Source organism: Saimiri boliviensis, chromosome 17 (genome assembly GCF_048565385.1).
Source record: "Saimiri boliviensis isolate mSaiBol1 chromosome 17, mSaiBol1.pri, whole genome shotgun sequence".
In the NCBI taxonomy this organism is placed as follows: Eukaryota; Metazoa; Chordata; class Mammalia; order Primates; family Cebidae; genus Saimiri; species Saimiri boliviensis.
The window spans coordinates 36,400,080-36,423,796 of NC_133465.1; the positions used below are offsets into that span (position 1 = coordinate 36,400,080).

At 41.2% G+C, this 23,717-nt stretch overlaps 1 protein-coding gene across 5 annotated transcripts in view; it reads left to right on the plus strand.

Annotated features, from left to right (window-relative positions):
• Positions 1 to 21,127, plus strand: part of MMD (monocyte to macrophage differentiation associated) — a 39,093-nt gene extending 17,966 nt beyond the window's left edge. For 2 of the 5 annotated variants that reach the window (XM_039476871.2, XM_074388550.1), the window contains 2 exons: positions 1,855 to 1,924; positions 8,538 to 10,452. In XM_039476871.2, the coding sequence (XP_039332805.1) occupies positions 1,855 to 1,924; positions 8,538 to 8,738 (271 nt within the window). In that variant the 3' untranslated portion in view covers positions 8,739 to 10,452. Of the gene's footprint in view, positions 1 to 1,436; positions 1,925 to 8,537; positions 10,453 to 13,805; positions 13,847 to 14,994 lie in introns of those variants that run through there. The other 3 variants (XM_074388551.1, XR_012514615.1, XM_039476872.2) reach the window with 3 other exon arrangements.
• Positions 21,128 to 23,717: the final 2,590 nt, after the last annotated feature.

Consider the following 23,717-nt stretch of genomic DNA (forward strand, 5'->3'; position numbering starts at 1 on the left):
TTACATTTGATAGTTTTAAAATCAACTGCCTAAATATTACCTGCATTGCAATACAATTTATTTTTATTTGTACTTCAAAATAGTAGAAATACATAAATAGAATGTTATTTTTAATAAATCTTCAAAACCATTTGGTATTCATTACTAGTGGAAAGATTGCTGTGGAAAAACAAAGAGTGGTACAGGTGGTATGATACAGTTGAGAGGACATTGTGACCAGCCCCTCTGGAGTCCATCAGACTTCATTTCTTTATCATGAGGCAGACCGGCCTTATCCTCTGTGCTTCAGTCATCATGTGAGAAAAACAGCAACTTTTCAAGGTGTCTATGAAGACTGGAGAGAATAGATATTAAGTGCCCCGTGTAATACTTACCTAAAGAAGGGCCTAGATGGTATTCCAAAAAGGGTATCTTGAGAAAAAATATGTTGGGAAGGACATTGGAACTCTTAATATTCTAGCCCTGGAGTATAGCGTTTTAGCCAGTTATTCATAGCTGATAGTCCTAAGTATTGAGCAATATAAAAACAAAAGCTTATTGAAATTTTGCATCTTTGCTCTAGAGGAGACCTTCAAGGTTCCCAATTCCAGCTTCATGAACATTTAGGATATGCATCAAATTAGTGACTCATCTGGAAATTAGGACCCAACCGTTGCAGTTCTGATTCCATTGCTCTTTTCATTATCCTGTATATTTGAATTTGAGAAATGCACAACTGTGAAATCTTTGTCATTGGGTTTATTTACAGTTCATTAAATTCTTTCTCTATTGTGGTTGGCAGAATGGCTCTCAGAATTGAACATAATTTGTGTTTATCAGAAAGTACTAAATTGTTTTTCCCTTTCAGAAGGAGAAAATGGTAGTTTTGACTAACCTCTTTTTTGACTCTGAAATTCACTTAAATACCTTTTTGACCATAATTGGCAATGTGAGTAATGTTATATATTATAGTATATATAAGTCCAAGGGAACAGTTTGCTTCTTAGATGCAAATCTCTTATTTATATCCTCGGATAAAATACGAAGTCAAGAAAGGCAGCTATCTTTTCTCCTCTTCCCAGCCTTTTGGTGTAAACAAAACCCATAAACCCATTCTTCCCCTATATGATTAGTTCGTGGTAGGCTTTGAGTATAAAACATGATGAATGAGGTATGAGTCACCCTTGGCCATTCAATTTGGCAGACATTAGGGAGTACCTAAATTGTGTCAGGTACTATTCTAGGATTTACAGATCAAAACATAATTAAATCTTGGTTCCTGCCTTTGAGGAGCTTACAGTCTGCTTTGATTAGGCTGAAATGTAATTTGAATTTCAATACAATGTGTTTCTTGGGGTTTTTAGATTTTTTTGTAGTCTGTGTGATGAGCCTTAAAAATTACAGTTCGTGCAAGTGCAAACTAAAGAGACAAACAAAATTACATGTCCTTTCCTTAGGGCTGCTGTTCTTTTTGCTGGTAAACTAGGCTCCAGGCTACATCTCCACTTACCTTCAGAATTTCACTTACAGCTCTGGATTGGAATGCTAATGAAAGCAAACACTCTAGGATCAGAAGAGGAAATATTTTACAAGGTGGAGTGGATTCAAAGATAACTACTTTTGGCAGAAAGCATTTTCTAGGTAGCATGTGGGATTTGACGCCTTTTCAACCCTGAAAGAAATGCTAGTTCCTTGTTACTCAACTACTGTGTTTTAGTTAGAGGCCTAGTGGTTGCCTATGAGAAATGACATTTTATTTAAATAGTTCAGAGTTTACATTTCTCTCTCAAAAGAAAAAAAGGAAAGGCTGATCTGTAAATTGTTAGGTGTAATAGAAATGTATAAGTTAAATTAACTGCATTTCTGTTCCTGCAGGTATAAGGTGGTTGAGCTCTTTTTCTATCTCACAATGGGATTCTCTCCAGCCTTGGTGGTGACATCAATGGTAAGACATGACTTCCAAATTTTAGTTATTTTCTTTTAAACTGCTGGAATGTAATATGGTTATAGATATGATATTTAGCTTTTCTTTCTGAAGTTATGTCCGTTAAGTAGAGACTCAAAAGAAAAAGAAACTTATAAGCAATGAAGTGTTTAGCTGGACATGGTGGCATGTACCTGTGGTCCCAGCTACATGGGAGGCTGAGGCAGGAGAATTGTTGAGCCCAGGAGGTTGAGGCTATGGTGAGCCATGTTCATGCCACTGCACTACAGCCTGAGCAACAGAGCAAGACCCTGTCTCAAAAAAATAATATAAATAATGAAGTGTGCCAGCAACTCGTCAGCTTGCACTAGGTATCATGTACAGTTTGGGAAAGCTATAAATTTAGGTATGTTTCTGTCTTTACGGTACTTTCCTGAATCAGAACCAGAGTAGGTTCAGAGAGACATTTTTCAAATCCCTTTAATCTTGCTTTTCCTTTACTTTGCTTTTAAGTCATAAGTCAAGTACTTTTTTGTTTGTTCTGTTTTCTAAGGTGAGCACTTTTTTTTTTTCCTTTCGCTTTGCTTGAAAATTATCTTTTAGGGATTTTTGTGAGTAAGGTATAACATTACCTCTGGTAGGCAGTGGCATGTAAATATTTTGAATTCCCTTTCAAATTGAATTACTTTTGAGAAGTCTATGTGTATCTGTCTTTTTGAAACAAAAATATATTTTTACAACTTCATGATTCCATCCACCTGGTTACCAGGCCTTTAGCTTATGTATTCCAGTATCTTAGGCTCTACATTTCTTGTCACTAGGCACTATATTAACTAAGTAGGTCCCAATGTGTTTAGTTTGAACTCTTCTGAGCCTACAGTGGTCAGAACTGTTCTTATGATTTTAGGCACTTGTAAGAACCTTTTTTTTTTTTTTTTTTTTTTTTTTTTTTTTGAGACAGAGTCTCACTGTGTCGCCCAAGCTGGAATGCAGTGATGCAATCTTGGCTCACTGCAACCTCTGCCTTCCGGTTTCAAGCTATTCTCCAACCTCAGCCTCCTAAGTAGCTGGTATTACAGGTGTGCGCTGCAATGCCTGGCTGATATTTTTATATTTTTAGTAGAGACAGGGTTTCACCATGTTGGCCAGGCTGGTCTTGAACTCCTGAGCTCAGGTGATGCACCTGCCTCCGCCTCCCAAAGTGCTGGGACTATAGGCATAAGCCATTGTGCCTGGTTGTAAGAACATAATTCTGTGATAGTTTTTTTTTTTCCTGGTCACAAAAACACCTATAAAAGGTTTAAGAGTTTCAAATCTGGTTCTGTTTTTTCAGGGAATATGTCTTACAAGAATATAACAAAATACATTTCTTTGAGATATGAGGTTTATGATGGCTTTAATAATTACCTAGCACCCAAAATACATATAGATGGTAAAAGTAACAGGGAATGGTAAGGAGGAGGAGTTAAGTGACAGAAATGAGAAAGTCAGCCTTGAAGGCCATGTAGTTAGAGGGCATTTCAGGACACACAAAGCAATATAAGTAAGGTCTATGCAGCCTAATTATTAGAGTAGAATTTCAAGCAAATTCTCTGTGGGTATCATAAGAGCAGGTTTATCCAGTAATTTTACTAGCCTGATTTTTTCATTGACATTTCCGTAAGTGGTATAACAGCAGGTGACTAATGTTTATGATAATCAAGCAGGATGATTCCCACTCTCCCTTCATAGAACTTAGAGTCAAGCAGGCAAATATAGTTTCTATTAAAGAAAAAGGTATCATGAAATTTTATAAAGTATTTGATTGGGAAAAGTTCTGGCTGCTGTGGGAGCTTGACAGAAGTACCAGAGGAAGTGATATTTAAGCTGATTTGGAAAAACATGTAGGAGCCAAGAGATGGTAGGGGTGAGGCAAATGTTACAGGTAGAGAATACAGCATGAAGGAAGCCCAGAGAGGGGAAAGCACCAGCATCTCTGGAGAAATGAAAATAGCTCATTGGTTGTGACATAAAATTCATGTACCAGCTTGAGTTATGCACATATGCATGATGGGGGCAGGTATGCAGGTAGCACAAGTCTTGTATTAAAGCTGGAGAGCTAGACAGAGTCCTGATCAGACCTCATAAGCCCCTAACAAAGTAACAGAATGAATGAAGATGCAAATCTTTGGTTCTGGCCAGAATCATGGGTATCAGACTTACCCTTCTGGCATAAAGAAATGGAAAACTGGAAAAAGAAAAAAAGCAATGTTTTTTGGCTTTAAACACAAACAGTACAGGACTGTGATTCTTGAGGGAAGAGAAACCAAGAAAATGAGCTTTGAATTCACCCTAGTTGTTTCCTTGGAGACACTTTCCAAACAGCAACAAGAGGTAGAACCCAGAGAACAGCAGTCTGGGTGGAAGAAACAGAAATTAACGCTTCAGGCTACTGACAGGGCTGCAGGCTGCAGCTTGTGCAAGAGGAGGGAGCAGCTCCACAAACTGCAGATGCAGAGAAGATGCTTCAGAAATCTAAAAAGCAGTTTCCTTCAGTCTTTGCCCAGATATCAAGCAGAATTTGTGCAGAGCAAACCTCTGCAAGCTCCAGCTGCAGATAACTCTTAGAAGGCTGGAAGATAAATGGAAATTCCAGACGGTGCCCAGTGCTGGGAGACGCTGGAATTCCAACCAGCCAGAGTTCAGAGATGGTGCTGGACATTCCAGGAATTCAGTTGATCTGCCAAGGCTACAGCTTAGGAGTAGAGCTACTCTAGCCCTAGAGAGAAGGCTACTCTAGAACTGCTATAACAAGGCCCAAACCAACCTTGGAGGGATAAAATTGATCCTCTAGTAAATAAGCCACCTAATAGAGCAAAACTCAACAATTTTTAAAGGAATACAACAAGAATCTTTACTGTAACAACTTAGCATGAGTAAAGTAAGTAAATAGTAATATTATCAGAAATAAATACCTAATAATATAATAAATAATAAATATAAAATAAATGAACATTACCAGATAGGCAAGAAACTGGAAAGTGACATATACCTAAGGGAAAACAGATCAATAGACAGAGATCAAAAGATGGGAGAGGTGTTGATTCCTACACAGGGAGTTTAAAACAGAAGAAGAATCTCAGAAAATACATGGAGACTGTGAAGAAGAATCCACATGGAAATTCTAGATCTGAAAACTGTGATGTCTTGAGAAAAAAAAATTACTGGAGTGATTTAATAACAGATTGGATACTACAGAAGCAAAGGTCAGTGAACTTGAAGCCAGGTCAGTAGAAACTATACAAAATGAAGCATGAGAGAAGAGGAGAAGAGTGATTTAAAAATGAACAAAAGGAGAAGAGATAGAGATTGAGGCAGTTTTTTGTTTTGGGATTTTTTTTTAAAGAAATAATTGTTACAACTTTTCCAAAATGATGAAAAATATCAATTTGAAGCTCCACAAAGCACAAGGAGGCCTGAGCAGGATAAACACAAAGAAGACTACACTAAGACACATTGAAATTGAATTACTAAAAAACAAAGGCAAAGAAAAGACCTTAAAATCAGCCATAGAGAGAAAAACAAGCAAGGAGAGATGATGACCACTGACATTTTATCAGAATTCATGAGAGCAGGAATACAATGTAATGCCACATTTAAAATGCTGAAAGGGGCCAGCATGGTGGCGCACGCGTGTAATCCTAGCACTTTGGGAGGCTGAGGCGGGTGCATCACATGAGGTCAGGAGTTTAAGACCAGCCGTGCCAACATGGTGAAACCCCATCTCTACTAAAAGTACAAAAATTAGCTAGATGTGGTGGCGAAGCTCCCGTAATCCTGTTTACTTGAGAGGCTGAGGCAGGTGAATTGCGAACCCATGAGGTTGAGGTTGCAATGAGCTGAGATCAGGCCACTACAGTCCAGCCTGGGCAATGGTGCGAGACTCCATCTCAGTCTGTCAGTCAATCATTAAAATGCTGAAAGGAAAAAAAAAAAACCCTATCAACTTCAAGTTGATGTTAGCTCAGGTTAGCTCAGTTTAGAACATTGTCAAAAATAAACCAGGAAGGCCGAGGCAGGCAGATCACCTGAGGTCGAGAGTTCAAGACCAGCATGGCCAACATGGTGAAACCCCATCTCTACTAAAAATACAAAAATTAGCCAGGCATGGTGGCATGAGCCTGTAATCCCAGCTACTCGGGAGACTGAGGCAAGAGAATCACTTGTACTTGGGAGGTGGAGGTTTCAGTGAGCAAAGATCATGCCACTGCACTTCAGCCTGGGCAACAGACCAAGACTCTGTCAATAAATAAATAAATAAATAAATAACCAGGATTGCTAGAAATGATGAATTTCTATGTAAACATATGGCTGTTTTTCATGTCTTAATTCCTTCAAAAGATAACATAGGGATTTCTAACTTGTAGAAGTAAAGTACATGGTTAACAATAAATGGGGTGGAGAAATGGAAGTACACTGTTTTAAGGGTCTTAACTTTGTATAGGGGATATAGTAATAAAGGTATATTGTGATGAGTTAAGGATGCATATTGTAATCCATAGAATAACCACCACCACCACCACCAAAAGCAAAATAAATATTATAGTTAAGTAATCAAGAGAAAAGATAAAATGGAATCCCAAAGTTATTCAATTTAATCTAAAAGCAAGTGGGAAAATTGGAAAAAGGCAACAAAGGTTAGGTGAAACCAAATAGAAAACATAAAGCAAGATGTGAGGCCTAAATACAACCATACCAGTAATTACGTGTCTCATATATAATAGCAATTACATGACAGTGGACTGAACACTCCAATTAAAAAGCAGAGATTTTCAGACTGGATAAAAAAGTTATCTGTAAAATGGGGATAATAGTATCTAATTTAGGGCTGTTGTGAAGATTAAATGAATAAATATATGAAGTGCTTCAAGCAGTGCCTGGAACATAGTTACCATAATGAGAGTGATAATGAAAAAAATTGTTTTGATTCAAAATTAACTATGTTCTAGGTCTTTGAAAGGTGAGGTCAGTGTGGTATCTTAAGAATGCCTGTGAACAGAATGTATGTCAAAACCAACCTGTGTACTTGGTTTGGTCTCTTGCTTGTTTTGGCAGAAAGAAAAAAAGGGGGTATTTTGGAACAGTGACAACCCATGTGATTTTGTTCAGGCCATTTCACTGCTCTGGCCTTAGTCTCCTCACCTCTGTAATAAGGGGGTTGTGTCAGATGAGTGACTTAACCATTTGGGAATCCTGTACCCCTTTGTGAATCTGCTGACAGCCTTACCCCATCCTAGAAAAGCGCTCCTAATACACACACAATAATTTTGTATAATGTGTATTCATTGCTGTATAACCTTGAGGAATTAATAACATCTGTTGTATTTTGTCTTTGATTTTACTTTTTAAATAAAAATAAATCTGGCTTAAGTCCTTTCTTCCCAAGGTTAGGGAGAAATCTGATGTCAGTCCATTTGGATTGGCTCCTTCTCCATCTTTTGATCTCGCACAAAACATGGGGGCTTCTATGAACTTTGAAAAAGGACTGGTGCACACAGCTGACTCTAGATCTTCACACCTGGTCATTAGCTCATGATGGTCTATTGTTGCCTTGCTTTTAACTGAGGCCCTTGGGACCCATTCTAAGTAGGTGCCTGAGTTAGAGCTTTCCTTTACTCTTGCTGGACTTGGCCATGGAGACCTAATCCAAGGCTCACCAGTCTGCTACCCAGTGCCTAGGCCTCTGTGACACCCACATACCTGTCCCCTTCCAAGGCCCTGCCATGATCTGCCTTAGGTTTCCCTGTACTGTGCAGAAGCTGTCTCCTTTATATTCCTAGTCCTCAGAAATCCAGGGCACTGACTTGCTTCTTCATCAGCTTCTAAGCATTGCCTCTATTCGCTCCCCTCATTCATGTAAGCCATTTTAATCTTGTATATGGGCCTTGGTCTTTGAAAACCAAGAACAGCCTAAAAAATTCTTCCTTCTGCTCTAAGACACACAAGAATGTTCAGTTATTGTTAAACTAAGCAATGCCCAGGCTCAAAGGCAAAAAAAACCTGGAGGCCTCTAGAAGGTTAGGAAATATCTTGTACTATGGGATCTATGATCTCAGAGGTCAATTCTAGTTATGATTTTCATGTGTGAGCCTTAAGGAATCTATAAGCTCACATAAGCAGGGGAAGTCTCAAAGAAGCAATCAGTGTAGAATAGTGTTTGAGAAGGACAAAGGGAAGTGAATACCCTGGGCTGAGATGTAAATTATAAATGGAATGGCTTGGGTCTGCCTTAGTAGGGAAGAAAGCATTTAAAGGAGAAGATGAGAACGAAGGATTGCACTTTATTAAAATGAACTTCCATGTCTGGCTATGACTGCAGTCTGTTTAGATATGCTGTAAATGAGCAGAATGTTCTGCTTTTTCTTTGGGGACCTGTAATGTGATTGCTTGCTAAACTCAAGACTGTCAGTCCAAAGGGCAATCCAGGTCAATGACTTTTTTAATGTTTGTTCATGTTTACAGATCAGGATTGTGTTCACACAGCTTCTTCATTGTCTTAGAAAATCAAGAGCCTTAGGGGGGAATTAGTTTATCTGTAGCTTGTCACAGCAGAGTAACATCAAACCCTTTTTATTTTCTTTTTCCCTTTTGACAGAACAACACCGATGGACTTCAGGAACTTGCCTATGGGGGTTTAATTTATTGCTTGGGAGTTGTGTTCTTCAAGAGTGATGGCATCATTCCATTTGCTCATGCCATCTGGCACCTGTTTGTGGCCACGGCAGCTGCAGTGCATTACTACGCCATTTGGAAATACCTTTACCGAAGTCCTACGGACTTTATGCGGCATTTATGACCAATCTGTACTAGGTCTCCAAACCAGTATTATTTCAATTATGGCACTTGAGAGTGAGGTGAGAGCTGAACATTGCACAGGGAAAGAAAAAAAAAAAATACGATAACCGCACTGACTTTCTTTATATCTTTTGAATATAATTACTGTGAGAGTATAAAGGCTGTGCTCTGGAATTTTCCCCCTCACAGCAAATAAATATAAGGTAGTGAATTAATTATCCATTCCATTCCACTATTGTGAAGGACTCTGAATAGACTTGGCCAACTGATGTTTACAAACCAGAATTTTGTATTTTAGTTTTACAGATTTTACTACATGATTTTTCTAAATTACTATGTCAGGTTATAAAAGTCAGTGCAATAACAAAGCTTCCTTTTTAAGAAGAAAATTGTTTCTATCACTTTCCCATTCACTAGGTAAAGAATCATGAACAGAACTTACACTACTTTTTACCATGTTTCATCTTGGCATAACATGGTTCTTTTTTAAATAGAAACTTTAGTTTTTTGTAAATTTTTTAAAAAACGATTTCATTGAAACACATCTCTGCGGGTCCTCATTCATGTTGTGAATTTTTGCAGCAAGCAGTCAACATTCCACAAACGAACAAACATTATACCTCTTCTGATAGTTTTATGAAGCATGGAGAAATTGCCAATTTTTAAAACTACGGTTTTCCAAACTTTTTGCCAACCTCTTACTCTGAATTCAGTGCTGCTTTGAGACATACACTTGACCTAGCCTGTTTTACCAGTGATGGAAAAGTATTTTGATATCATTAACTTTTTCAAAAGATCCAACTTTATGCCTTTGCCACATTCTCTTCAGGGTCTCTTTCAACATTGGATGAGTATTTTGTCTGTATTTTGTATGTATTGGGACGGCCATCTGCTGAAACTCCTGAAGAGCATTATGTATTACAGTGAGCAGTTGTATTCCCTGTTTGGTGCCCAATGGTTAAGTCGTAGTCATTTAGCTTTATATTGTCAGTTTGATATTTATTTTAAATTGTGGAACTAGACACATAAATTCACATTTCTACCTTTCCTTTGCATCTTCCAATATAGTGTGTGTGTGTGTTTTTTTTTCCTAGAAAAATATTTAAAGCCTTGTTTGACAGGTAGAAACTCATGTATCTCTAGTCCATGAGTTATATCCTGGCTCAGTGGAGTGATATTTATGTATAATTTTTACTTTTTTCTTAGTGTCTTATATTAAGATTAACATATTATTAATAGTTGCTTTGCTGATTAATCTCTCTTGTCGGTGTTTTAATAAATGAAATAGCCTTGCCTTTAGATCAGGTGCTGATATTGCCTGTTTCCTAGTAATGGGCTTGATCAGTGGAATTTTTGGTTTGATGATAAGCTTATTAATTGAAATTTTTTACTGATGTGGCTTTAAAAGAGGTTTATTTTGTGTATGTTTAGAACTCTCTGACTCTGATGAATTATATGGGAATGAGAAACAGAAGTGGTATTTGCTGCTGAATTAAATAGGCAAGGTACCCAGTGATGACACCAACCAAACCACTCCTATCTGCATGATTCTGAACATCTAGATGCCTGTCGTTTTACTGTGTATATTTTATTTTTATTATATTAACTTTCTGTGGATTCATTTAAAGTCTCCTCAAAAGTAACACTGTCAAAACCAGTAATATATATGTAAAAATTGTGCTGTAGACTACAATAAAACTGTTATTGGATTTGTTCCACTGTCTCTAAATTAGATGATTGTGAAAATAATAATGCATATTTAAGAGTTCAAGCTCATCCAGCAACTGTAATTTTTGTATTAGTCTTTTTTTTTTTTTTTTTTTTTTTTTTTGAGATGGAGTCTCGCACTGTTGCCAGGCTGGAGTGCAGTGGCACAATCTTGGCTCACTGCAACTTCTGCCTCCCAGGTTCAAGCGAGTCTCCGGCCTCAGCCTCCCAAGTAGCTAGGACTACAGGTGTGTGCCACCATGCCCAGTTAATTTATGTATTTTTAGTAGAGATGGGGTTTCACCATGTTGGCCAGGATGGTCTCAATCTCTTGACCTCATGATCCACTCACCTTTGCCTCCCAAAGTGCTGGGATTACAGGAGTGAGCCCCACTGCACCTGGCCTATATACTTGTCCTTAAAAAAAAAAGTCTGAATGGAAAGAAAAACAAATATGTCTTGTCACTTAGAACTTTCTAGTCTACTTTTTAATAATTGAATTGCCAGAGCCAGCTCAAATGTTAATCAACAGACATTTTCAGTTTAAAATATACTAGTCAGGAACTAATGACTTCAAGCTTTGTAGATGATGTGTCTTTACCAAGAGAAGCTTTTTGGTTTAGCATATTTAATCTATAGGACTGAGGTTACAGGCTTTTATATTACCAACCGGACAAGTATCAGATTATAAACCTAACAACTCTCCAAGTGTCAGATGTCATTCTACCTCTTCTATAGTGCTGGAAACCAGGGCTAGAGAAGTTTAACTGCTTCATCCTAAATCAGGGAGCTGGAACAGCAGCCAGCTCTGTCTGATTCTGAAGCCTCCCAATCACTGTATACCACTGCATTTCCAGAGTCAGCAAAAACAAATGAAAAAAACTTGATCTGAAAATTCATCAGGCATGGACACAGAAAGAAAACACTATTCACGTGGTTTAGAACCTCAGTAAGCCCTCAGACAACTCTCCTTCAAAATTAATTTTGAGCATTGAATGTCTTCAAGCATTATTATTGCCAAGAGTTCTGTCCTCTAGGTCACTGAGGTGACCTCATCCATTTCTAGAGTGTCCCCACTATTGTGCTGTCACCTTCCTGGTCAGTATCTCCTGTCTTAAACTATTTTCTTTTCTTTTTTCTTTTTCTTTTTTTTTTTTTTTTTAGACAGAGTCTTGCTCTGTTGCCAGGCTGGAGTGCAGTGGCACGATCTCGGCTGACTGCAACCTCCACCTCCCGGGTTCAAGCAGTTCTCCTGCCTCAGCCTCCCGAGTAGCTGGGACTACAGGCGCGCACCACCATGCCTAGCTAGTTTTTGTATTTTTTAGTAGAGACGGGGTTTGTTGGCCAGGATGGTTTCAATGTTGGCCAGGATGGTTTTGATCTTTTGATCTCATGATCTGCCCGCCTCGGCCTTCCAAAGTGCTGGGATTACAGGCATGAGCCACTGTTTCCGGCCCTTAAACTATTTTCTAAGGACTAGACCTCTCTCTAATCAGCTGCCTAAATGCTCCCAGACATACTGACTCAAGCCATCCCAAACTGATTTCATTATCTCTCCTCATCCTACCACCAAACCTATTTTCTGAAATTTCCTAACTTAGTTAATGGCATGGCCACAGCCATCTGTTCATTCATCCATCCTTGATTTCTTGCACCCCCCCAGATCCAACAGGTCAGCCAGAACTGTCATCCTGCTTTTCTCACAGCTTCCTGATCTGGTTCCTCACCTCTCTTCGCACTGCAAGGTCCTAAAAAGACCTACTTAGCAGTCATCAGACTACAGCAGCCACCTCCTCATTTGTATCCCTGCCACCGCTTACACCCCTCAAATGAGCTCATCCTCCACACTGTACCAGCATTATCTTCCTAAAATAAAATCTGAGCATGTGTCTCGTTGCTCCAAAACTTCCACTGACTATTACCCTATGAGATTCACGCCAGATGCTTCAGCATGGACTCTTCACATGCTGACTCCGCCTGATCGGCCCTCTCCCCAGCTGAACCCCACTTGACATCAGCCCCGCTAGTGATTTTCACAGCCTCCCCCACAACACACATGCCCTCATGGTGCTTTTGCAGCTGTGCGTTTGTACCTGCTGTTCCTTGGCCTGAACTGCCCTTACTCCAGCCCCTTTCCCACCTGGCAAATAGTTGCTTATTCCAAGCAGGTGCTACCCACCTCCCTTGTGCCATTGACCAAGTCCCCCCCACCCCCGCCCGGGCATGATGAGTGACGCCCTCCTTTGACCTCACAGCATTGCTATTCCTTCGTGGCCCCTGTCATGGTGTTCTGCTCTTGGGGCTGAACTCTTTCAGGCAGAGACAGAGTCTCATCTACTTCTGTTCCTAGCTTCTAGCATAGCACTGGCTCATGACAGGAGTGAAGAAGCTTTGTTGAATGAAAGGGGTGGGTTGGGGGAAAGGTTGGAGAATGGTGCTGTGGAAGGGAAAGACTGAGAATAAAACATTTTTTAGGACAGACTTTGGTTTTAGCAAGCTTATTCTGTCCTTCACAAGCAGTCTTCCTGGCCGGAATCTGACTTTCAGCTTCCTTGGCCTTAGAGGCTTTTTTTGACCACAAGGGTCAGCTAGAACATTCATCGCAACCGCAGGCAAGTTGATGAGAAAATGGAGTGTAAATATTAGAAAGTATGTCCTAGAGAAGAAAAAGTCCAGCATGTTTATTGGTGCTTTCATAGAATAACTATCAACAATTTACAAAATTATTTTGGAAAAAAAGCATTTGGCCTAACTTACTTCCCTCTGGTCCTCTTTTCTGAATATAGCAATAAAATAAATCAAAACAATTGTACTGCAAGTGTTGGGTCCTTAGTGCAGATTATACTCAAGAAGCAACAACTTACATTTTTAAAAAATATTTTGAATATTTTTACTCTAAAAATCATACAGCTATATTAAACCCTTTGGAAAATAGAGAAAGCTAAAAATTATCCAGCCTTCTCTTACCACAATATATTTTAATATACTTCCAATCCTTTATTTCCCTATTTTTATTATACAGCTATCAATGTGCCACATATGTAATTTTATATACCCTTTCCCACTTATTATAAGCATTTAAAAATACTGTTATAGCATTCATAGCAAGAATTTACAGTGATTCCATCATCTTTCAGACCTGGATATTCAACTTATTTTGCTTAATCATTTGCCTAACTAGATTTTTTATTATAAACAATGTTGCAGTGAACATACAGCTTTGTCCATATTTATGACTGGGTTTTAAAGGTAATAATAAGAAACAATTGAGTGTTTCTTATGTATCAGGTATTGTGCTATTTTACATGGATTATCTCATTTTATGTTTACAAAAAAAAGTATTCTTCTTCCCATTTTACAGATGAGGAAACAATTACAGATGAATGAGTTTTCTTGCCCAAGGTAAGTGGCAGAACCCGAGTGAACCGAGGAACCCTAGAGGCTGTTTTCATTTTTAAGAGAGCAATTCCTGGGGCAAAGGTTTATTAATGGGTTTACCCAAAGAAGACCTTTTAAAAATAGAGCTCATTTCCAAAGCTCATTTATACTTGGCCTCTTCAGTTTATGTCTACTCTTCTTACATGCCAATGAGATGGAGAGTGGAATAGGAAAATCTCCAAAGGAACTGACCTCAAAGAAGCTGGCTTATCTCCCTCCTTGTGCAACACAACAAAAGTTTCTCAAGGGGCTCCAAGGAATGTTTTTAGTTTAACAAGGTTAGAATTATTGCATTCATGTCTTTCCACTGCTTTTGCTATTTTAAATAGACAGTGCCAATATGTTCTTACATTCTGTGCCATTACCACCTACATCCCTGCAATGGATTGGTGGTGTTATTTTTCCAAGAAACAGTGCCACTGTGCACTCTCTCCACTTTGCAAGGGAAGTTAAGCTATTCTCATCAGGGGCCTGTTCAACACAACAGAACGCTTTCTCATTCTGCCATACAGCTCATTATCACTCATGCTTTCACTGCAGTCAGACTTGTGAAGTCAAAATAGAATGGCAAGGCATAAGGGGGGCTTGGGAAAGTAGGCTTTGGAGCCTTGCCCTATATCCTGGGAGAGGTCACAGTTCCTCGGCTGTTCTGCAGCAGGTCACACTGAACATACCCAGTCTACTGTGTCAGTCACTAAAAAGGTCAGGAAAATGTTTTGATCACTAGGATTTAGTTCTCTTAACGTCACAGTAGTGTTTTTTGAATCTCATGTATGAGCTGTGTGTTGAGTCAGGGTAGAATCAGACAGCCTGTGACAAATTGGCTGGGTGAGCTTCGGCAAGTTTGGTATTACTTTTGAACTTCAGTTCCTGTTTGCAAAAGGGGTATATCACGTCTCTTGCTGCGAGGTCATAGGGATTAAGTAATATATTGAAAGTGTCAAGTTTATGCAGTCTGCCATATGATTGACACTGAGTAAACAATCCTAGTGCTTCCTTCCCATATGGCTGAGCTTTTAAAATAATGGTTATAGCCCACCTGGGGATATTTTCCATGCACAAACAACCTGAAAAACAATACCACTCTTAAAATTGTTCTGTGCGTTTTCTAGCTCTTACAAACGGTTCTGGATCAAATGATGGCCAAGGCTAAACTGAGGTATGTGGTCACTCCAGGCTTTCTAATAATTTTGCGTCATTTTAAACAATGTTCTTTAAATATTCAACTTTTTTTTTTAGACAGAATCTCACTCTGTCACCCAGACTGGAGTGGAGTGGCACTATCTCAGCTCACTACAACCTGCACCTCCTGGGTTCAAGCAATTCTCCTGCCTTAACCCCCTAAGCAGCTGGGACTACAGGTGCATGCCACCACACCCAGCCAATTTTTATATTTTTAGTAGAGACAGGGTTTCACCATGTTGGCCAGCCTGGTCTCGAGCTCCTGACTTCAGGTGATCTGCTGGCCTCTGCCTCCCAAAGTGCTGGGATTACAGGCATGTGCCCGGCCAAATATTCAACATTTCTTTAAACAAGAACATGAGTATTCACAGAGAAAGGGTAGCAAAGGAGGAGGCTGGGGCAGTTCTTTTTGTCCAGATAGGAGCTGCTTACTTCACTTAGCAAAACAAAAGGCCTTCAATACATTGGACCCTCATTCTGTCAAATTGGACAGCAATTTGGTCATCTGTTGTTACCTGAGCATGCTTCTTGGGGGACACACACCCAGTGGACTGACTTTTGGTGGCTTGTTAAAGAATTCCTTCCAACTACAGTTGCATAATACCTTCTCCACCTTGTTTCTCTGCCAGTGATGTTGTAGGGTCCTTTATTCATACATTCATTTGACAAATGTTTATTGGGTATCATCTATGTGCCAGGGACCAGTCTAGGGACTGAGGATGTTTTAATGGAAAAAAAAAAGAAAGAAACAAAAAGATTAAATTCCTGCCTGTTGCTCAGCTAGGTGAGTCTGCCCTGCAGCTTCCTTATCTGCATTTGATGTTTGGGGGAGCTTTTGTCAATCTGTTTGTTGGCATCATACAGAGAGATGACTGTGGCCAGTGAATGTGACAGAGTACATTGCCAAGTAGAAAGTGATCCTGATTTACCTGTCTTTTTAACAAAGGTGACTTACTTTGTGTTACTCATTTGTGCGTCTGCTAGGCTGAGGTCGAATTGCCTGTTTGAAAGATGGCTCTTACTTTTGAGAACGCTAAAGCAGCTCATTATGTAAAGAAACTTGCAGTGAACTCTGCCCTCTACTGAATAACCCTCACGTGTGAATGAATCACCCTTTGCTTCAGCTGCACAGGTTCATTTGAAGCAGGGTTTACCTATCCTCCCAGGCAAAGGATGATGAATGAGCAACACCTGTGTGGGGTGAGCTGTTTTTTTCCTTCCTTGTTCACCGTGTGTGGGATGCCTGAGGTCCATCCATTATTCCTCTAGTCCTGCCATGTATTATCCTTGTATGAGAGGCTGGGGAGACAGCATCCAATAAGGTAAGTCTCTGCCCTCAGGGGAGAAAGATATGGAAACAAATGAACAATTATAATGCAACATAATGGAGGAGGGAGTGTTAACCCTGCCCAGGGGAGTCAGAAATCCTCTGTACGGAAGAGTAGTTTGGCTGACACTCAAAGGGTGAATGAGGAATTGCCAGGGGGTCAAGTGAGGGGCAGTGGGTAGAGACAGAGTAGAAGAAAGACATATTCCGGGCATAGGAACCAGCAGGCTTCAGGAAAGCATGGGGTGTATGGAAGGAGAGATAATAATAATAGCTGATAGGGCCGGGCGCGGTGGCTCACGCCTGTAATCTCAGCACTTTGGGAGGCCGAGGCGGGTGGATCACGAGGTCAAGAGATCGAGACCATCCTGGTCAACATAGTGAAACCCCATCTCTACTAAAAAAAATACAAAAAATTAGCTGGGCATGGTGGCACGTGCCTGTAATCCCAGTTACTTAGGAGGCTGAGGCAGGAGAATTGTCTGAACCCAGGAGGCGGAGGTTGTGGTGAGCCGAGATCGTGCCATTGCACTCCAGCCTGGGTAACAAGAGCGAAACTCTGTCTCAAAAAATAATAATAATAATAATAATAGCTGATATTGACTGAGTCCCTACTAAGGGCCCAGCCCATTCTTCATGTTTGATGCCCATATTGACTCATCTATTATTTTGGGGAGTGAGGAAAATGATCTTGTAGACATAGGAATTCTTTTGTAGCAGACTAAATCTTAGGTGGTGTATTATTCAGTTTCTGCACGGCTGTAAAGAAATACCTGAGACTGGGTAATTTATAAAGAAAAGAGGTTTAATTGGCTCACCATTCTGCAGGCTGCACAGGAAGCATAAAAGCATCTGCTTCTGGGAAGCCCTCAGGAAACTTAGAATCATGGCAGAAGGCGAAGTGGGAGCCAGCACTTCACATGGCTAGGGCAGGAGGAAGAGGCGGTGGGAAGTACTACACACTTTTAAACAACCAGATCTCACAATAACTCACTCACTATCACAAGAACTGCACTGAGGGCATGGTGCTGACCATTCGTGAGAAATCCGCCCCCATGATCCAATCACCTTCCACCAGGCCCCACCTCCAACACTGGGGATTAAAATTCCATGTCAGATTTGGTGGTCACACAGATCCAAACTGTGTCAGATGGATTTCTTTGTCTTAATATTTGGACCTTCTTTTCCTTTTTTTGATCTCTTGCAAACATGTACCAACATAGAATTCTCAGAGAAGGCAAATATTTTGTCATTCACCTGAGCAAATTCCTGTGATGCTGTATTAAAATGGAAACAAAGCAAGACAAAGTACATTATGAATTGGTTGGACAGACAGTCTACTACTAGGGATTCTTATCCTTCGGTACGAACATAGATTATCCCGATCCGAGGGTATTTATAGAGACCGTTATCCAGGTGTCCAATTCATTTAAAGGGTGAGCCCCTCGTAGGTGCCAGATGCTGCTCTTGGTGTTGAGGATAAAGTGAACAGAACAGACACAAGCTCCTCCTTTGCAGAACACACATTCTAGTTGTGGGGAAAACAGCCGATAAACAAAATACAAAGAAAATGTAGTGTATGAAATGGTGATATGTGCTAGGGTGAAAAATCAATCAGGGAAGAGGTGTGGAAAATGCTGAGGGTGGGTGAATGTGTGCTCATAAACAGGGAAGCTAAGGACAGTCTCATTGAGAAGGGCCATTGCCCTTTGAGTACAGTTCTGAAAGGCCAAGGGACCTGGCTTCTGGTCGCCAGACACCTGCTAAGAAAGGCATCCGGGCAGAGGCAATAGCAGGTGCAAAGGCCTGAGGTGGGCGTAGCCTGGTACAGAAAGAGGCCATGATGTAGGGTTTTTGAGCAAAGGGAAAGCTCAAAGTGCGTTGGCACTGAGGTCAGAGGTGTGACAAAGACTCTCTTTTGACCAAGCTTGACTCAGGCTTCTCTGAGTCTGCTTTCTGACTAATACCTTGGGTGCTGTCATCCTATTTGGTCCAGTTTTAGCAAGAATCCTACTGGGTCATTTTAGAGAAAATTCCCCACACTTGATATCTGATCAAGCTCCTTATTATTACTCTGGACTGCCTTTAGCAAGAATCCTTCAAGCTGTGATGTTTCTTCTTCATAATTTTCCATCCACTGACACCGACCCTGCTCCTTGTCTGTAAATCTCCACTTGTTCTTGTTGTTTTTGGAGTTGATCCCAATCTCTCTCTCCTGCTACAAAATCCCATTTTGGTAATCCCCCTGAATAAAATCTGCCTGCCTTAGCACCTTTAACAAGTGACATGAATTATTTTTTCTTTAGTGGCAGTACTGAATGCTAGCGTACACAGGGTTTTGTAAGCCATGGTAAGGCCCACAGGCACATGTGCAGGGTGATTGTTAGTGGAAGAATCATTCATGTTTGGGTGTTAGAACATCCCAGCATCTGGATTCATAGCACTGAGTTAAGTCCTAGCTTCTAAAGCCAAATGAACATGGGCAAGCCCCCCGAGCTTCTATTTATCTTTAAAATACAGATTATACTAATAAGACCATCAGCCTCACAGGGTAGAAAAACACGGTGAACATGTGAGTTTAAACATGACACTGTCAAACCCAATGAGGGAACGAGGCAGGAGTCTCTGCCAGCCGATGTTTATTGAGCCAGAGCCTGAGGGCATGCTTGGGAAGAATACCCATGGTAGGAGCCCGGGTGGCCTGTGCTCTCCAAAGAGGTTTTCGGGAGGCTCAGTTGTTTGTTTGTTTGTTGTTTGTTGAGATGGAGTCTCGCTCTGTTGCCAGGCTGGAGTGCAATGTCGCGATCTCGGCTCACTGCAAATTCTGCCTCCTGGGTTCAAGTGATTTTCATGCCTCAGCCTCCCGAGTAGCGGGGACTACAGGTGTGCGCTACCATGCCCAGCTAATTTTGATAGTTTTAGTAGAGATGGGGTTTCACCATGTTGGCCAGGATGCTCTCGATCTCTCGGCCTCATGATCTGCCTGCCTCGGCTTCCCAAAGTGCTGGGATTGCAGGTGTGGGCCACTGTGCCCGGCTGAGGCTCAGTATTTATATGTTTCTTTAAAGGGGAAAAGCATGCAGGAAGTGAGGCATAGGTGATGAGGCCAACAGTTACATTCCTGTGAGGCTTGAATTAGTGCCCAGTAAATCTACATTTTACACAAGATTCGGTGAACATTTAAAGGAGCGGGAGTAGAAAGGAAGAGTCAATTGTGTAGATATGGCAGGGTGGAGGGAGGAATGATTCATCTTGCCTAGTCCTTGTTCTGTACCTGGGAAGATAAGCTTGATACTTGTCCATGGGAGATTTTACCAACCTTAGTTTTAGTAGTTAAATTGAGGTTTACAGACATAAAGTTACAATTGACATGTACTTGTTTTATCAGAGGATGTACGTCTTGAAAGTTAAGGGGTCATCCCTTGTGAGGTCAGTCAGACGGAAGTGTAGGAGGCCTTTTGCCTTTGTGGGAGTCTGGTTAATGTAGGATGCTTTGACACAAGGTTGGGAAGTAATTGCTGCCTGTTTGGGAAAAGAATGGTAGTGTTACCTGACTCAGGCTGACTCTCTCTTTGGCATAATGAGTTTGGGGATACTGAGATTTTTATTTACCTTTACATCACAGCATTTTTTTCTTTTTTCTTTTTTTTTTTTTTTTTTTTTTTTTGAGATGGAGTCTTGCTTTTGTTGCCTGGGCTGGAGTGTAGTGGTGTGATCTCAGCTCACTGCAACCTTCGCCTCCCAAGTTCAAGTGATTCTCCTGCCTCAGCCTCCCGAGTAGCTGGGATTACAGGTGTGCGCCACCCAACTCAGCTAATTTTTGAATTTTTAGTAGAGACAGGGTTTCACCAGGTTGTCAGACTGGTCTCAAACTCCTGATCTAATGGTCCACTCTCCTTGGCCTCCCAAAGTGCTGGGATTACAGGTGTGAGCCACCGCGCCTGGCCTACATCACCAACTTTCAGGATAAAAAGTGAACCAGGTATTCCCAAGCAACCTTGAAGTCATCCTGGCTGACTTTCCTCCCCAACATTACTCACGGATCCCTCCCCCAGCTATCCTTTGCCCCTTTGAAAGAAAGCATCTTTGTGCAGTGTCTCATCTCTCTTCTACCCATTGATTTAACTATGTTTCTGTTAGTGTGCTTGTAGTAGGAATAGCATCCTACATCTGGCCCAAATCTACCTTTATTTTCACTTATCAGCATTAGGACCTCAAGCCCGTGAGAGATAAAAGGCTCTTCACTGATCTGTTTTGGGGAGGGTGACATGGTGATCAGTGGAGAGGAAAGAGACAAGCAGTTGACTTGCCCAAGCCTTGATTTCCTCATCTTGAAAGGGAGGATTATGCTGTCAGCCTCGAAGGGCTGCAGTGAAATTATTTATGTAAAGTATCCTGCACAGGACCTGACCATCAATTTGTGCTGAATTCTATTCCCAGCTATACATCTTCATCAGAAGTGCTCTGATGAATGTGGAATAGCCCTTGCTTATGAAGGGAGAGGGGCGCAGGTAGATTACTCTCGTATTTATCTCCTTTCATGTCACATTAGGGAAAAATGGCCCTCCTTCTACCTAAGGCTCTTCAAGCCCATCAGAGAATTGCTTGAAGCCTTGGGAGGTGGAGGTTGCAGTGAGCCCAGTTTGGGCCACTGCACTCTAGCCTGGAGGACACAGTGAAACTCTGTCTCAAGAGAAAGAAAGACAGAAGGAAGGAAGGAAGGAAGGAAGGAAGGAAGGAAGGAAGGAAGGAAGGAAGGAAGGAAGGACGGAAGGAGAAAGAAAGAAAAGAGAGAGAGAGAGAGAAAGAAGAAGGGAAGGAAGGAAGAAAGAAAGGAAAAGAAAAGGAAAGAAAAGAAAAATTTCCCTATCCTCCAAGTCCAAGTGTCACATCCTCCTAAAAGTCTTTTTTTGATCCCCTTGGGCTTAGACAGGGCTCCTCCTTCACATTCCCCTATGGCATTCTATTATGGTAGTCATTAATGACACTGTATTTTATTCATCTGTTTCTCACAGTAGATCTCAAGGTCAAGGAAAACTTCTATTTCTATTTGGGCCTTATTCTACCAACCCTCTCTTCCTTTCCCTGTTTCCATCCTTCATCATACTTATCCTCCCTAAAGAACTTGATAACACTATACACTTTCTTTTCCTCAGTCTCCCCCCAGCCCTGGCTTCCCCGATATTACTGCCTCCTGGTTTCTCTCCTGTATTTCTGACCTCTCTCAGTCTTCTTACCTTGTTCCTCCTGCTCTATTTATCTTTAAACCTTGGTGTATCCAGGGGTCCTTTGGCTCCCTTATTTTCTCTCCTGACCCACTTTCCCATGGTGATCTCAATTGCATCTATGGTAAGAGTCTTATCTAACACTGAACACTCTCCCAATTTTCATATCGTTTTTTAAGTTTTTATGTATTTATTTTTTATAGATGAAGTCTCACTCTACTTCCCAGGCTGGAGTGCAGGGGCATGATCATAGCTCACTGCAGCCTCAACTCCTGGGCTCAAGTGATGCTCCCATCTCAGCCTCTGGAGTAGTTGGATTACAGGGTTGAACCACTGCACCCAGGTACGACTTGTAAAACCTTAAACCCATTTGTCTACTGGCAATCTCCACATAGATATCCACCACACTCACCTTAAAGGCAGTAGTTTCAGAGCTAAACAAACCACGTTTCTCCCAATCCGGATTCTCCTCTCATATCTTCTATGTAAGCCAACAGTGTAACTATACACACAATCAGCTAAGCCCCAAACCTGGGATTAATTCTAGACTCCCTTCTTCACATCTATCCTTCACATTCCGTGGTCGCCAAGTCCTTTATATTCTCTGTCCAGGTCTTTCTCTCTAGGCCTCTCACCTTCTCCACAGGCACTGCCTCAGTAAAGGTCCTTATCCATTCTCAGGTGCTTTATTGTGATGGCTCCCGGCAGGTCTCTCTGCCACCGACCCTGCTCCTTCAATCCCGTATGCCTCTAATCTATACACATTTCTACCAGTGCACTTTTTAAAATGAGAATCTGATTCAAGTAAGTCTGGAGGAAAATCTCTGAACTAGTTCCCTGTCTCCTTCACGATAGACCCAGTACTGGATCTGGCACCAATTTAGCTGTCCAGCCTCATCTCTGGCTCCTCCACAGCTGATCAAACTGCCTGCTCAACTCCTTGACTATGCCACTGCTTTATCACACCTCCACACCTTGGCAGGTGCAGTACCCTCTCCCTAGAACACTTTCCCTTAATCTATCCACATTGAAATTGTCTCCCTACTAGCCGGACATGGTAGCACACACCTGCTACTTGGGAGACGGAGGCGAGAATCGCTTGAACCACCAGGAGGTGGAGGTTGCAGTGAGCCAAGATGGCGTCACTGCACTCAAGCCTTGGGGACAGAGTGAGACTGTCTTAAAAGAAAATAAAGGAAAGAAAAGGAAAGAAAGTTTTCCCTATCCTTCAAGTCCAAGTGTCACCTTCTCCTAAAAGTCTTTTCTGATGCCCCTGGGCTTAGAGTGGGCTCCTCCTTCACACTCCCCTAGGGCATTCCATTATGAAAGTCATTAATGACATCTGTTTCTCACGATAGATCTGAAGGTCAAGGAAAATTTCTATTTTTTGTTCTCCTGATCCTTAAGAAGTTCTTGACATGTAGGATGTCAATTAGAACTTGCCTATTGAACGAATGAATGAATGATTGTGAATGAAGACTTGATGGTGAGTGTCATCAGAAGCAGCATTTGTTGAGATTATCAGTGGTGATGAGAAGGCAAGAAGACCTGGGAGATCCGGCTGTCAGAGGCACTGCCAGCATGTGTACTGAAGTCTTCAAAAGTGATGACAGAGAAGAACACCTTGAGCCAGGATTAACTGCGGACAATCTTCCTCCCACCACCCCACATCTCTGGGCCGCCGCTCCCTCCCTTCCCTCTCGCAAAGTTCAGCCTGAACAAAACAAAATTACGGAGATAAAACTTTTAAAATTATTATTGCTGTGCTGAATTAAAATGATTCACACTCCTTGAGATTATCTGCTTTTTGAGGTTACGCTCTGCCCTTAGCAAGGATAATCAAGGACTGTTTCTCTTTCTCAGATTCTCTTTCCTGATACATCAGAGCAACTTGTTAGCACTCTATGAGATGAAAACTGTCAAACCAACCAAATCAACCAAGAGACATCCTGGAGGACCAGAAAGAGCGCAGGGTTCAGACTTGAGGTCCCTTCCCAGCCCACATAGATCATGAAGGCCCTGTCAGCTTTAATGGCGGGGCAGCAGAGGGCCCTGACCATAGCAACTCACAGACCACGTGGTTATGAGAAACGCTCTAATG